The sequence below is a fragment of the Trachemys scripta genome, chromosome 7 (genome assembly GCF_013100865.1).
Source record: "Trachemys scripta elegans isolate TJP31775 chromosome 7, CAS_Tse_1.0, whole genome shotgun sequence".
NCBI lineage: Eukaryota > Metazoa > Chordata > Testudines > Emydidae > Trachemys > Trachemys scripta.
In genome coordinates this window covers 92,583,709-92,599,361 of record NC_048304.1, presented here as the reverse complement: position 1 = coordinate 92,599,361, position 15,653 = coordinate 92,583,709, and the positions used below count along the sequence as shown (strand labels likewise).

At 42.8% G+C, this 15,653-nt stretch overlaps 1 protein-coding gene across 2 annotated transcripts; it reads right to left on the bottom strand.

Moving 5' to 3' along the window:
• Positions 1-2,080: 2,080 nt before the first annotated feature.
• LOC117880829 (interferon-induced protein with tetratricopeptide repeats 5-like) lies at positions 2,081-15,653 on the bottom strand. Of its 2 annotated transcripts, none has more exons than XM_034777329.1 (2): positions 15,515-15,653; positions 2,081-4,441 (listed from the first exon to the last, which is right to left on the bottom strand). In XM_034777329.1, exons 1-2 carry the CDS (start codon positions 15,517-15,519, stop codon positions 3,001-3,003), a joined length of 1,446 nt encoding a protein of 481 aa, XP_034633220.1. In that variant the 5' UTR covers positions 15,520-15,653; the 3' UTR covers positions 2,081-3,000. The 2 variants fall into 2 exon arrangements, with proteins under 2 accessions (XP_034633220.1, XP_034633222.1); XM_034777331.1 differs by having other exon boundaries at positions 2,081-4,438.

The window sequence follows — 15,653 nt, the reverse complement described above, 5'->3', positions numbered from 1 at the left end:
GCATAACTTCAAGGCATCTAGTCTTGATTTGAAGACATCAAGAGATGGGGAATACACCACTCCCTTTGTTCCAATGGTAAATCACCCTCTTGGTAATAAAAATGTGTTCTGTATTTCTAATTTGCAATTATCTGGCACCAGTTTCTAGCCATTGGTTCTTGTTTGCCTTTCTCTGCTAGATTTAAGAGGCTTTTGGTGCCTGGTATTTTGGAAATTTCTGGCCAAGATCTTTCTCCACAAACAGCCGCATTCCTACTCCTTCCTTCCTCAAGGTTCATCTTGAGGAGTTTCCCGAAAACTGTCTCCTCCCATAGCAGGAATTGGGGGAGGGGAGCACTGCATAGAGGAGCATAGCCTTCCTACACCAAAGGGCCTTCCATAGGGAAGGGAGCCTCCAGATGTGCAGAGGCAGCCTGATGGAGGACTGGCCCCTCAATGCTACTCTGCTGCCCCCTTCATCCTCTTCCCTGAGCAGGATGGCTCAGGTGGAAGCCATACCGCCATTGCTGCATGGCTGCGCAGTCGCAGCTGCGTAGAAGATTTAACAGACGATGATGTTACGTGAAACAGCATCAAGCGCAGATGAAATATCTCACTCTCATATCTGTGAGGCCACTCAGGGATCATGCTCTGGAAAGGCTGTGGTTCCTGACTTCATCTCCTCTTCTTTCCAGCAGTTCTCAAACTTGGAGAGGGAAAGAGGTGGGGTAGGGATAGTCCATTTTGTGGATGTGACACTCTTCCCCGCCCTTCCCGCCACTTTCTCTTCTCCCACAGGGAGTCCCTTCCCTACCTCTACCACCCATTCTGGGTCACCTCTGTTTTTGGAAGTGGAAGAGACAATCTGGACCTTAGTTCTAAAAAGCAAGAAAGGCCTCCTCCCCTGCCTTTTCAGAGAGAAGAGGTGGAAGTGTACTTTTTTGACTGTATGCATATGGGATGGGATATATCAATTTTGTGAGAGATTCTTTGAGAAAGGGGGTTTTCATGACCCAGAATCACACTGTAAATTCCCTTTGGCTTCATCTGTGTTTCCCAGAGACCAATCCCACCCACCAGTAACACAGCTGCCAGTGCAGTGAGTGAGAATTCCACATGTGCATCTGAATCCAGAGTTTACATCCTTGATGAGTAATATTTATTTCTGGATAACTGATTGACTATGTGAAGCACTTGTAACAACATGAATGATTTGGGAACTTAATAATGTGACTGCTGGGTGGCATGACTTGGAGGGTTATTGCATTTTTCTGGTGCCTGCTGTCTAATAGAAATGTACAAAAGTGAAGATATAATTGGTCCTGAAAAACAGCTCTTATTTTTTTCACAAACAAAGTCTTAAAGGGGTTTGCTTTGGAAATGGAGTATGTTTTCTACATGGTGCATTGCATGCCATCCCATTGGCCAAGATACAGTAGTGGAATGTAAAAGTGTCACACTGTACAAGCTTTGCCCTTTGGCCATCAGTCCTAAAACAACTAGATTCTTCTTAGCAATTCACAAGATGGAATACATTCTCCACACCTTCCTCTTTTTTTTAATTTTTAAACAACCTGTCTTCTGTCACTCCTCTCTCCCTGGTGCACATCCCCTGTGTTTTCCTTTCTCGTGCAACTGTGCCCTGTCACCCCCTCCCCATGTGCCTGGGTGTGGTGTTCTGTCATGCCCTCCCCTATGCGCACCATGCCCTGTGTTCCCTCGTTCCTTTCCCCCACGTGCCTGGGCCCTGTGCTATGTCACCCTCTCCCGCATGCCCTTCAAACTTCTTCCCCTGTGCCCTATGCTCTGTCAACTCCTCCCGCATGTACCCCTTATGTCCTCTTGCCCTTCTACCCATGTGCACATGCCCAATATTGTGGGGTGTACTTGAACTAGAAAGATGCTCTCTAAGCACAGTTCAATGGTTCAGTGCAAAACTACTAAAACTAGCTTTGCAGACAGTCCAGGAAATCAAGTGGGGCTTTTCCTCTGTCTCCTTAACATCTGATCAGAATTTTATTCCTATGCTTTAAATGGCCATTTTAGTAGCTTTTACGTACAGATATGGGGGTTGGTCTGCAGACAGATTCCCAAAGCAAAATTTAATTGACTAACTGCAGTTTAATAATTTACAAAAATACAGCAACGTGCAAATGGTACATGGTTTATAAGATTCTCATTGGAAAAAAGATACAAGCAGGGCTCTTTTTTCTTCCTAGTTAAACAAGTACAGCAAACGCAGTCAATTATGCAAGCCTACAGACTCCCAAACTCACAAAAGTTCATGACCCATACTGAATTCTGAATATAGCTCCAAAGTGTGCATCCTAGTAACAATATAAATCCACCCTGTCCAAAATGATAAAACTCATCAGTAGTATCCAATCCATATCATTATTTCTTGCCCTCATAGGAGGATGCACTCAATTATCTGATGTCTTGAAATAGTATGAACTAACAGACTCTTGATAAATTTTAACCCTCATCTTTTCCCGGTGTACTGCATGTTCTGATGATTCACGTTGAAGCTATGTATCTAAGAGCAGAAATTAACACAAACACAGATATTTACAGAGATCTTAAATTGAGCCAAAAGATAGATTAACTATTATACGTTCTCCACAGTCATACTCTTGGCATTATGCAAGTTAGAAAACATCATTTGCCAGGTTTTACATGATCACCAGCAGGTGGTGCTACCAACTTCCACATCTGTTACACTTTTTCACTTCAAGCACTGCAGAAAGTGTTCTTTGTTATCAACATAAACATAGTTATTTCGCAGGAGAGAGAGGCCACAAGAGCTTATTAATTGCTAGGATTACAAATTCTGCACTACATGCCAATAAGTAATGTTCAAACTATAGGCCTAATTCCAATGCAAGTTTTGCCTAAATGGGGAATTCAGGCTATCTTACAAATAATGGAGGAAGTTGACAAACTTTTCATCATATACAGTTTTGAAAAAAAAAAAAAATTGGGTGATTACAGAAATGGATTCTCTGCCAGCTGTTAGAAGCTTTAGATTTCTATGGAAAGCCGTATCTCACAGAGAGCACTTAAGTATTCTTCATTATCAGGCTCCAATGCCAGGGCTTTCTCATAACACTCAATTGCTTGAGGCTTCTCCCCATTCAGTTGGTGAATAAGTCCAAGGATACCCAAATTTTTAGCATCTGCAGAGCCTCTCTGAATTCTCCTTTCTATTAATTTCTTCAGAGCCTCTTTACACATGTTTCTTTCATGTGAGTTTTTCTCAATTTTCAGCCCTTTTGTGTAATGATTAATAGCCTCAGCTTCAGACTTTTTGTGATATTCCTGAAAGCGTCCATAGCGGTAGTGGAGTTGTTGCTTTTCATCACAGGTGAGTTTCTCCATCTTAAATACTTTTTGAAAGGTGTCTTCTGCTTCTTGATATTGATTTCCTTCTGCATACATGCTTGCTAGGTCAATATAGGCATATATAAACTTTGATTTTTGCTCCACCACCATTTTAAAATGAAAAATGCTCAGTCGAATCAGTTCCTCCATCTGCTCTCTAGGTGGATATTTTGTAGCTTTTTTCATTTTGTATAATTGTGTTCTGTAGCAAAGACCTATCTGATGATGCAGGAAGCCAGAGGTTGGTGTAAATTCCAGTGCCTTTTTCAAAAACCCCAGTGATTTCTCCACTAGTCCTTTTTTTCTGTAAAACTTGGCAGCATATCGCAATAAATAGGGAAGATCTGGGGTTTTTTGCAATGCTTCTTTGATGTATTTTTCTCCTTCTTCGACTTGTTCTGTGTCCTGAAGTTTCAATGCAAGGAGTGCCATAACAAAAGTGTCGTTTGGATTCAGTTTTACTGCACGCCTTAAAGGTTCCAGTGATGAGTCCTCACCAGAAGAGCCTTTTGTAAGAAAATCTTCCAGGCGATATATGGCAATTGCATAGCCAGAATTAAATTCTGGATTGTTGGGTTCCTCTTCCAGAGCCTTTTCAAAGCATTTCTTTGCTCTTTCGTAATACTTTATTCCAAACTTTAATAGTGCCCACCCTTGTTCACAGTAGATCTCAGGCAGTTGAATCTTATAGCGAGATGCACTTGAGAGCTTTTTGCAGCTGCTTTCTACCTTGCCTATGTAGGATTGAGCTTCTTGAAGTTTGTTCATATGGTAATAGACCCAAGCATAGTTCCCCCAGGTAACAAGACTTTTTCTGTCAACCTCATCTGCATGATTTGTTTGAACTTCTCCTTCAGCTTTTTGTAGACTTTCCAGAGCTTCCTCACTGTTGCCTTTCATGTGTTTCACATAGGCTAGCAGATTATAATTACTGATTTTGGATTTTGTGATTAGAAACTCAATCTGATCACAAATTGTTTCCTCTAAGTTATCAAGATCAACATCATCCTTCAGCAGAGTCCATGTAAAATGGCATTCAAGTTGCAGCAAGACAGTTTTTAGCGAATTCTTGGAAATACTGCTAGAGGGGAAAAAAGAAGCATGTTTAAGCCTTTGTGAAGAAGAAGAGATTCAAATTAAAACTTTATTTACCCCAGACGACATTTATCTATCTTCTATTTTGCTTTTCTGTACCTCTGTTTTTAATTTACAATATTGCCAATCTTAACCAGTGAGATAGCAATAATGTCACCTCTACAGATGCTTCAGAGAGAGGGTGCATTACAAGTGGCACTAACCAGAGAACAATACTTTGAGAAACCAAAGATATGGAGCTCATAGGTCTGAAGATTTGAACACCATTGGTTATTCATATTGTCTCTGTTACTCTGATCCCATGTAAACTACAGTAACTCCTCAATTTTCTTATCCATGTTGGATCATTTTTATTCTGTACAATTACATTATCTTGTATTATGTTACCCTAGTAGAGTGTTCTGTGTAGTTAAAGAACAGAAAGGTGGCATGAGGCCTAAATTAGTTTGCACTTCATTTGGACTATGTTATACCAGATCTGCACACTTCCACTTATTTGTTTGTCTGGGGATAGGATGTTGTTCAGGCCTGGTCTACACCTAAAACTAAGGTCAGCTTACCTACATCGCTTACGGTGAATTTTTCAACCCCCGAGAGACATAGTTAAGATGACCTAAGTGCCAAAGTTGATAATGCTAGGTCAACATCAGAAGCAGGAAACCTGCTAAACAACTGGACTATCGTATTAAGATGCTAAAGGAGCACTCAAGGAAGGTAAGGCCATTGCAGAGATACTAAATTAATTCTTTACATCTGTCTTCACCAGTGCAGAGGATGTGAGGGAGATTCCCAAACCTGAGCCATTCTTTTTAGGTGACAACTGAGGAACTGTCCCAGACTGAGGTGTCTTTAGAGAAGGTTTTAGAACAAATTAAATTACACAATAATAAATCACCAGGACCAGATGATATTCACCTCAAAAGTTCTGAAGGAACTCAAATGTGAAATTGCAGAACTACTAACTGTGGTTTGTAACCTATCATTTAAATCAGCTTCTGTACCAGATGACTGGAGGATAGCTAATGTGATGCTAATTTTTTTAAAAGGCTCCAGAGGTGATCTTGGCAATTACAGGCCAGTAAGCCTAACTTCTGTATCAGGAAAATTGGTTGAAACTATAGTAAAGAACAGAATTATCAGACATATAGCTAAACATGATTTATTGGGGGAAAGTCAACGTGGCTTTTGTAAATGGAAATCATGCCACACAAATCTAATAGAATTCTTTGAGGGGGTCAATAAACCTGTGATCAAGGGTGATCCAGTGGATATAGTGTACTTAGATTTTCAGAAAGTCTTTGACAAGGTCCATCACCAAAGGCTCTTAAGCAAAGTAAGTTGTAATGGAATAAGAGGGGAGCTTGGCTGCCAGTGGGTGCAGAGCACTCACTAATTTTTCCCCGTGGGTGTTCCAGTCTATGGGGTAAACAGTGAGGTTGCAAATTTTGCAGATGATACAAAACTACTGAAGATAGTTAAGTCCAAAGCAGACTGCAAAGAGCTACAAAGGGACCTCAGAAAACTGGGTGACTGGGCAACAAAAAGGCAGATGAAATTCAGTGTTGATAAATGCAAAGTAATGCATATTGGAAAACATAATCCCAATTATACATATAAAATGATGGGGTCTAAATTAAGTGTTACCACTCAAGAAAGAGATCTTGGAGTCATTGTGGATAATTCTCTGAAAACATCCACTCAATGTTACCCATGGGGGAAATCTGCATCACTGCGCATGCGCAGGATTTCTTTGTTTCCCCGCAGAAAAATAACTTTCTGACAGGGAAGCAAAGAGAAACCACAAGAGCGATCATACAACCCTCCCCAACAGTATGTTTTGGGTGCCCAGGGCAGCCGGCAGAGAGGTAAATCACTGTGGCGCGGGACTGGGGAAGACACAGCTGGTGGCTCCTGCCCTGCGTCAGGCTCAGCTGCAAGTTCCGTCTGGACTGGGGAGGACGGGACTTCCTCTTCCCATGCACGGCATCCAGGGCTGGGTCAGACCCACCCCCAGATTTCTCCCCCAGCTGACGGAAGCTCTGCAAACTCTCCCACTTACCCCATGCTTCCTGCACCCATTGCTCCTCAGCTGCAGCAGGATGGATCACTGTACAGGGAGCTGCTCCCCCATCCGTCCAACCTCCGTGCATCCGGACCCTTCTGCTGAGCCTCACCCCCCATCACACACCCAGAACCCCGCCCCCGATGAGCTCCACTCCCTCTGCACCTGGACCACCCTGATGAGCCACCTGCACCGAGATCCCCACCCTACTGAGCCCCAACCAGCTGCACCTGGATCCCAACCGCACTGAGCCCCACTCTCCCAGCATCTGGACGCTCCCCACTGAGCCCCCCACACCAACCCCCCTGCTGAGCTCTATCCCCACCCACACTCAGACCCCTCCACTGAGCCCCAACTACCTTCACCTGGACCCCGCTGCACAGTACCATTACGGTTGCACCCAGAACCTCCCAACAAGCCCCTGTGCATCCAGGTCCCCCCGCCACACCCAGAAACCCGACTGAACTGCCTGCACCCAGATTACCACACACTGAATCCTCTCAACCCACACCTGGATTCCGCCCATGCTAACCCCCTCCACACTTGGATCCTACCTTGCTGAGCCTGCCTACCAACACCTGGTGCACCTGGCATGGAGGGACAGGGCTCTGGGGTGTTTCTGAGGCAGGCCCGGTCCTTGTGCTGTGTCAGGGTTGGGTGCAGCCTCACCACTGAGTCTGTGTCCCAGGAGGGGTGAGCTGCACAGTAATCACCCACCTCTGTGCAACCAGTGGCCTGTGTTCCCCAATGCTATGCTGGAGCCTCCACATTTATTTGACAAAATTTGCAGAATTTTGCAGAATTTTAAAATATTGTGTGCAGAATTTTTAATTTTTTGGCACAGAATGCCCTCAGGAGTATCAATGTGCAGTGGCAGTCACAAAAGCTAACTGAATGTTGGGAATCATTAGGAAAAGGATAGATAAGACAGAAAATATCATATTGCCTCTATATAAATTGATGGTACACCCACATCTTGAATACTTTTTGTGTAGATTAGCTCACCCCATCTCAAAAAAGATAGATTGGAATTGGAAAAGGTACAGCAAAGGGCAACAAAAATTATTAGGGATTTCGAACAGCTTCCATATTAGGAGAAATTAAAAAGGCTGGGACTTTTCAGCTTGGAAAAGAGACGACTAAAGGGGATTTGATAGAGGTCTGTAAAATCATGACAGGTGTGGAGAAAGTAAATAAGGAAGTGTTATTTACTCCTTCTCATAACACAAGAACTAGGGGTCACCAAATGAAATTAATAAGCAGCAAGTTTAAAACAAACAAAAAGAAGTATTTCTTTGCACAACACAGTTAACCTGTGGAATTCCTTGCCAGAGGATGTTGTGAAGACCATGACTATAACAGGGTTCAAAAAGGAACTCCTATTCATGGAGGATAGGTCCGTCAATTATTATCCAGGATGGACAGGGATGGTGTCCCTAGCCTCTGTTTGCCAGAAGCTGGGAATGGGTGACAGGGGATGGATCACTTCATGATTACCTGGTCTGTTCATTGCCTCTACTGGGTTGGATGGATCTTTGGTCTGACCCAGTATGGCTGTTCTTATGTTCTTAACAGAAGAACGCTTCCGTCAACCTAGCTACTGCCTCTTGGAAAGGTAGAGTTACTACAGTCAGGGGCGCTGAAACAATTTTTATAATGGGGGTGCTGAGAGCCATTGAACCAAACTGTAAACACTGTGTATAATGGAAACCACTTCCAGCCAGGGGGTGTGGCAGCACCCGCAGTTCCAGCACCTATAACTACAGTGATGAAAGAACCCCTTCCATCTCTGTAGTAAGTATCTACACTATAGTGCTGCAGTTGCAGTTGTGCTACTACAGTAATTCTAACGTAAACATACCCTCAGACAAATGAGTCCAAAATGACCAACCCGTCTGATCTGGCAGCACTAGAAGCCTCTGCATTTAGAAGCTTCTTCAGAGGGTAGACAGCTCCATTTTTCTAGTAGCTCCGTGTACACTAACATATGGAAGGGGAAACACAGCTGCTGAAGAGCTGGAGTAATTGAGCTGCCTGCACTCAGTCATGCAGGCCTCATTGCTCTCTCAAGCAACAGTGACTTTGCTCAAGGCATCTAGTTTCTACTCCATGACACACTGCTCAGATCTTCCTTTGCCTGAGGGATCATCCAAGGTAGGAGAATATTGGGAGTGGATGGGGTAGAGTAATGAGTTATGAAAGAACTGGAAACTGGGACCAAGATTTTTAAAAATAGGTGCCTAAATTTAGGCTTCTAAATCCATTTATAGACACTGAAATAAATGGCCTGATTGTCAAAAGTGTTAACACCCAGCAACCTACAATGGATAAATGTGAAAAAGAGGATATACATTTCTATGAATACTCTCTTTCCCATTCCTTATCTTTATTTTATTTTTCATAAGTAGTAGATGTCAGGAGACATCTGAAAAAGAGCAAATTGGTGTACTCTCAACAAAGTGGTACTAATATGAAACTGAAGTCAATACTCCTGCCTGATCATTTATCCTGGCACACAGGCTGCCTTGCTTCTTCTCCCCACTATTTTCTTTCTGACATTGCACCCATCTGTCCCTGAATCCCTTCTCTGAGGTCTCCTCTCACTTAGCTCTGATAATCTGCCCCTAACTCCACCCAGGAGCGGCACCAGGGTTTTTGCCGCCCTAGGCAGCAGCGCTCCTCAGTAATCGGTGGCAGCTCCTCCTCTGAAGCTGTGTTCTCGGCGGCGGGGGTCCTTCCACTCCGGGTCTTTGGGGCACTTCGGTGGCAGGTCCCGGAGCGAGTGAAGGACCCGCCACCGAATTTCCGCCGAAGACCCAGAGCGGAAGAAGCCCCTCTGGGCAGCCCTGGTTCTCAGCGGCATTTCCATGACCGCTTTTCTTCCTGCCCAGAGGAATTGCTGCTGAAATTCCGATGAGGGCGGCAAAATGCCGCCCCCCACATCCTGCCACCCTGGGTGACTGCCTAGGGTCGCCTAGTGGAAGTGCCGGCCCTGACTTCAACCTGCCCTAGCTAGGAGCAGAAAAAGAAACCAAGGAGTCTAGACTCTAAGGCCTTGTCTTAACTAGGGTTTAAAGGTGTGTGGTGTGTATATGTGTCAGCTAACATATTATAATTAACATATTCTAGAACTTTAGTGTACACACGCCACTGTAGACTTTACCAAGTATAAACCGATCAACTTGAAGCCTAGGCTACCCTTTAGCTTCAACTTGACCAGCTTAGCATGTACTAAAGTCCATAGTGTCTTGTCCATAGGAGCACTTTAGAACGTGTTAAAACTTGTTGGCTGACAACACACGTTTAAATCTTAGTCAAGACAAACTCTACACAATGGTGCATCTCAACAAACAAATATTTGTATAGTTTAAACAAACTTAGTTCAGAATGTGATTAAGGGCTTTGTTAGACCATGCCTGAATCCAGAACAACAAAAACTTTCATGTGTATAATAGAAGTAGAGAAATAAATAATGTGAACAGGTGGAGTTGTAGTGCAGGTGTGATGTTATCTGATTAACATACGACTATATAGAGCATTGTTGCAATCACTGTTATATATTTGCAGCAAATAGTGAACAAAGGTTGTCAAGTGAGGTGGCTATGAAAAGGTTATGACTTGCTGGTTATGATTATGCTAGCTTTATGCATGTATCATTTTGTATTTGAAGTTATAAGTGTGATGTTGCACTCTATATGTTTTTATGAAAGTATGCTGATGAGTGTGAACATAATGTAACTAAAATATGCTTCATGCAAAAGATCTCTTGTAAGGTATCATTACAAAGCTTATACTCTACTGAGTGTGGTCATCCTATTTATATAAATGTATCACTCTTGTATCTGAAACTAGAAATATGAAATATAACTCTGAGGGCCTATTGTAATTATGCAAAGTGTGGGCCATTAATGGTGGTTTGGAATCTTGATGGTTCCCATCAACCAGGACATTTGACTGTGGATGGCTCTGTTGGCAGGCAGAAATGAAGGCTTGGGATTTTACAGTGACATGTGATCATGTCACCTGAACTGGAATCCATCTTTAACCTGGTGTTTTTCCACTGAGAAGGAGGGTTGGGAACCCAGAGGGACAAAGGATTCCCGCCTTATGCAAAAGATATATAAGTGGATGGAAAAGAACAAATGGGGGGGCCATCATGATAAATCCCATAGCTACCACCTGAGCTGGAACAAGGGCTGTACCAGGGGAAAGGATTGTGCCCAGACTAGGAATGCATCCAGTCTGTGAAAGAAACTTATTGAAACATCTCTGAGGGTGAGATTTTATCTGTATTCAGTTTTATTACTGTACTAGGCTTAGACTTGTGTGTTCTATTTTATTTTGCTTGGTAATTCACTTTGTTCTGTCTGCTACTACTTGGAACCACTTAAATCCTACTTCCTGTATTTAATAAAATCACTTTTTATTTATTAATTAACCCAGAGAATGTATTAATACCGGGGGGAGAGGGGAGAAACAGCTGTGCATATCTCTCTATCAGTGTTCTAGAGGCTGAACAATTTGAGTAGAATGGATTTATTTGGGGTTTAGACCCCATTGGGAGTTGAGCATCTGAGTGTTAAAGACAGGAGCACTTCTGAAATCTGCTTTCAGTTTAAGCCTAAAGCTGTTAGGGGATGTGGTTCAGACCCTGGGTCTGTGCTGGAGGGAAAGCAGGGGCAGAAGTAGTCTTGGCACATCAGTTGGCAGTTCCCAAGGGGGTTTCTGTGATGCAACCCATCACAATAAGTATTGGTTCTATACTTGGATTTCAAATGTTTGCTCCTGGGGTAACGCCCAGAAGGTAACGCCCAGCATATCTTGGAGAAACACTTGGTTAACAATGAACCATGGGAGATGCCCATCTACACTGAGTGTACTGTCATGTAAATGTGCTGTCTGGAGTGTAGGTAATGGCTTCATGCAATGACTGAGGAAAATTGGGCATGAACATGTGACTTGCCCATGTGACTCCAAACTTCCATCTTGTTGCTGTGATTTTCAACAGTAAGAACAATGGCATGCCCTCCACATGGCAAAAGCTATAAAAGGCCCTGGAAACACCTCCATTTTGTCTTCAATCCTGCTCCTTACCTCTGGAGGAACCTTGCTACAAACTGAAGCTCTGAACAATGGACTGAATGACCCATCCAAGCTGTGGATGTACTCCAGAGACTTGACTTAGGCCAGCAGTTTATTCACTACAAAAAGAAGGATTCTGCGTGGACTCCTCCTGAAGGTCAAAACAACAGACTGGACTTCTACATAGAGTGCTTCCGTTGATGTGCATGGCCTGAAATTGTGGAAAAGCAGCATCACTTGCCCCATAACCTCAACCGTGCTGAACATGACGCCATCAACAGCCTCAGGAACAACTCTGACATCATTATCAAAAAGGCTGACAAAGGAGGTGCTATCGTCATCATGAATAAGTTGGAATATGAACAAGAGGCTGCTAGGCAGCTCTCTAACTCCACATTCTACAGGCCATTAGCCTCTGATCCCACTGAGGATTACCAAAAGAAACTACACCATCTGCTCAAGAAACTCCCTGAAAAAGCACAGGAACAGATCTGTACAGACACATGCCTAGAACCCCAACCAGGGGTATTCTATTTGCTACCCAAGATCCATAAACCTGGAAATCCTGGATGCCCCATCATCTCAGGCGTTGGCACCCTAACAGCAGGATCATCTGGCTATGTGGACTCTCTCCTCAGGCCCTATGCTACCAGCACTCCCAGCTATCTTCGAGACACCACCGACTTCCTGAGGAAACTACAATGCATTGGTGTTCTTCCTGAAAACACCATCCTGGCCACCATGGATGTAGAAGCACTTTACACCGATATTCCACATGAGGATGGACTACAAGCATTCAGGAACAGTATCCCTGATGAGGCCACAGCAAGCCTGGTGGCTGAGCTTTGTGACTTTGTCCTCACCCACAACCACTTCAGATTTGGGGACAACTTATACCTTCAAGTCAGTGGCACTGCTATGGGTACCCGCATGGCCCCACAGTATGCCAACATTTTTATGGCTGACTTAGAACAACGCTTCCTCAGCTCTCGTCCCCTAGTGCCCCTCCTCTACTTGCGCTACACTGATGACATCTTCATCATCTGGACCCATGAAAAAGAAGCCCTTGAGGAATTCCACCATGATTTCAACATTTTCCATCCCACCATCAACCTCAGCCTAGAGCAATACACAGCAATCCACAGGTCCATTTCCTGGACACTACTGTGCTAATAAGCGATGGTCACATAAACACCACCCTATACTGGAAACCTACTGATCAATATACTTACCTACATGCCTCCAGCTTCTATCTCGGACACACTACACGATCCATTGTCTACAGCCAAGCTCTAAGATACAACAACATTTGCTCCAATCCCTCAGACAGAGACAAACACCTACAAGATCTCTATCAGCATTCTTAAAACTACAATACCCACCTGCTGAAATGAAAAAACAGATTGACAGAGCCAGAAGAGTACCCAGAAGTCACTTACCTACAGGACAGGCCCAACAAAGAAAATAACAGAACACCACTAGCCGTCACGATCGGCCCCCAACTAAAACCTCTCCAGCGTATCATCAAAGATCTACAACCTATCCTGAAGGATGATCCCTCACTCTCACAGATCTTGGGAGACAGACCAGTCCTTGCTTACAGACAGCCCCCCAACCGGAAGCAAATACTCACCAGCAACCACACAACAAAAACACTAACCCAGAAACCTATCCTTGCAACAAAGCCCGATGCCAACTCTGTCCACATATTTATTCAAATGACACCATCATAGGACCTAATCACATTAGCCATGCTATCAGGGGCTCATTCATCTGCACATCTACCAATGTGATATATACCATCATGTGCCAGCAATGCCCCTCTGCCATGTACATTGGCCAAACCGGACAGTCTCTATGCAAAAGAATAAATGGACACAAATCTGACATCAGTAATCATAACATTCAAAAACCAGTAGGAGAACACTTCAACCTCTCTGGTCACTCAGTAACAGACTTAAAGGTGGCAATTTTGCAACAGAAAAGCTTCAAAAACAGACTCCAATGAGAAACTTCTGAGCTTGAATTAATATGCAAACTAGATACCGTTAACTTGGGTTTGAATAGAGACTGGGACTGGCTGGGTCATTACACATATTGAATCTATTTCCCCATGTCCTCAAATGGGGAAATATTGAAAAATTGAATCTATTTCCCCATATCCTCAAACCTTCTTGTCAGCTGTCTAAAATGGGCCATCTTGATTATCACTACAAAAGTTTTTTTTCTCCTGCTGATAATAACTCATCTTAATTAATTAGCCTTTTACAGTTGGTATGGCTACTTTCACTTTTTCATGTTCTCTGTATGTATATATATCTTCTTACTATATGGTCCATTCTATGCATCTGATGAAGTGGGCTGTAGCTCATGAATGTTTATGCGCAAATAAATTTGTTAGTCTCTAAAGTGCCACAAGTACTCCTGTTCTTTTTGCCATTACCAGATGTAATTGATTCCTTTAACCAATTTTAACTCTCACCTTTCTTTCTTTCTTTTTATAAATAAACCTTTAGATTTTAGATACTGAAGGATTGGCATCAGCGTGATTTTGGGGTAAGATCTAAGTTATATATTGACCTGGGTATGTGGCTGGTCCTTTGGGATCAGAAGAACCTGTTATTTGATGAAACTGGTTATAAAGAACCACTCATCTGAATCCAGTGGTTTTGGTGGTGATATAAGAACTGGAAAGCTTGAGGAAACTGCTTTTATGTTTTCTTGTTAGCCCGTGTGGTGAAACAGGAGTTTACTTTTGTGGCTGGTTTGGTATATCTTATAAAAGAATAACCACCAGTTTTGGGTTGTGTTTCCCCTATTTCTCAGCAGTTCGTCCTGAATTTGGCATCCTCAGTTGTGACCCACTAAGGCACGGTTACAGCAGGTTAAACATCTTTTAGCTTAGTTCAGCACAGAAGCATTAAATGCTGTTACTTTCAGAATCATAATAAGTCTGGAGTTTTCTCCTTTAAAATATTAGTGAAAAAAGCTCTGAGACTCCCTAACCCACCCCCCCTGCCCCAGATATCCAGATATACAGAATAGTAGTAATTAGAAGGTTAGTTTCCTGATTTGAGAGCACAAATCATCTACTTAGCAATCCACTTGACCTTACAGTACTCGTGGCAACAGTGAACTATGGACACAAGCTTTGTTGGTGTAAATTCCACCCATGAAAATGAAGAGGGGGTTGAGGCTTGAACATCTGGAACTAACAGAATTAAATTTCTAACAATACCATCACTTTAATCTAGTCCTCATTTTAATTCACACATAAAACAATTACTTACATTTGGTACCGTACCTGCTTAACTACTTAAACTCAAGTAAATTATAGTTTAGAATTTTCATATGAAAGAAAAACACAAATCCTCAGCACAGGGGGATGGACTAGATCAGTGGCTCTCAACCTTTCCAGTCTACTGTACCCTTTTCAGGAGTCTGATTTGTCTTGCGTACCCCAAGTTTAGCCTCACTTAAAAACTACTTGCTTACAAAATCAGACATAAAAATACGAAAGTGTCACAGCACACTTACTGAAAAATTGCTTACTTCTCTTTTTAATTGATATATATAAAATTATAATACATGTATATAATTATATACAGAGAATTATAAAAGAAATAAATATTGTACTTATCTTTAAGTGTATAGTGCCATATAAATAATTCATTGTCTGTATGAAATTTTAGTTTGTACTGACTTCACTAGTGCTTTTTATGTAGCCTGTTGTAAAACTAGGCAAATACCTAGATGAGTTGATGTGCCCCTGGAAGACCTCTGTGTACCCCCAGGGGTACGCGTACGCCTAGTTGACAACCACTGGACTAGATGGCTGGCCAACCTCTTAAGGTCCTTTCCAGCTCTACATTTCTATGAAATAGGCACAGTTCAGAGTTGCTATTGTTTACTCACCTCATGGCTTTGCTTTGCTTTGCTGGTCAGCTGTTGTAATGCAGCTTGGCTTCTTTTCTTACTAACCTGGGATGTTGACGCTGGCTGCTATTCCTCTACTCCATTTTATAGGCATCCCAGCATCATGTGACATGGGCTT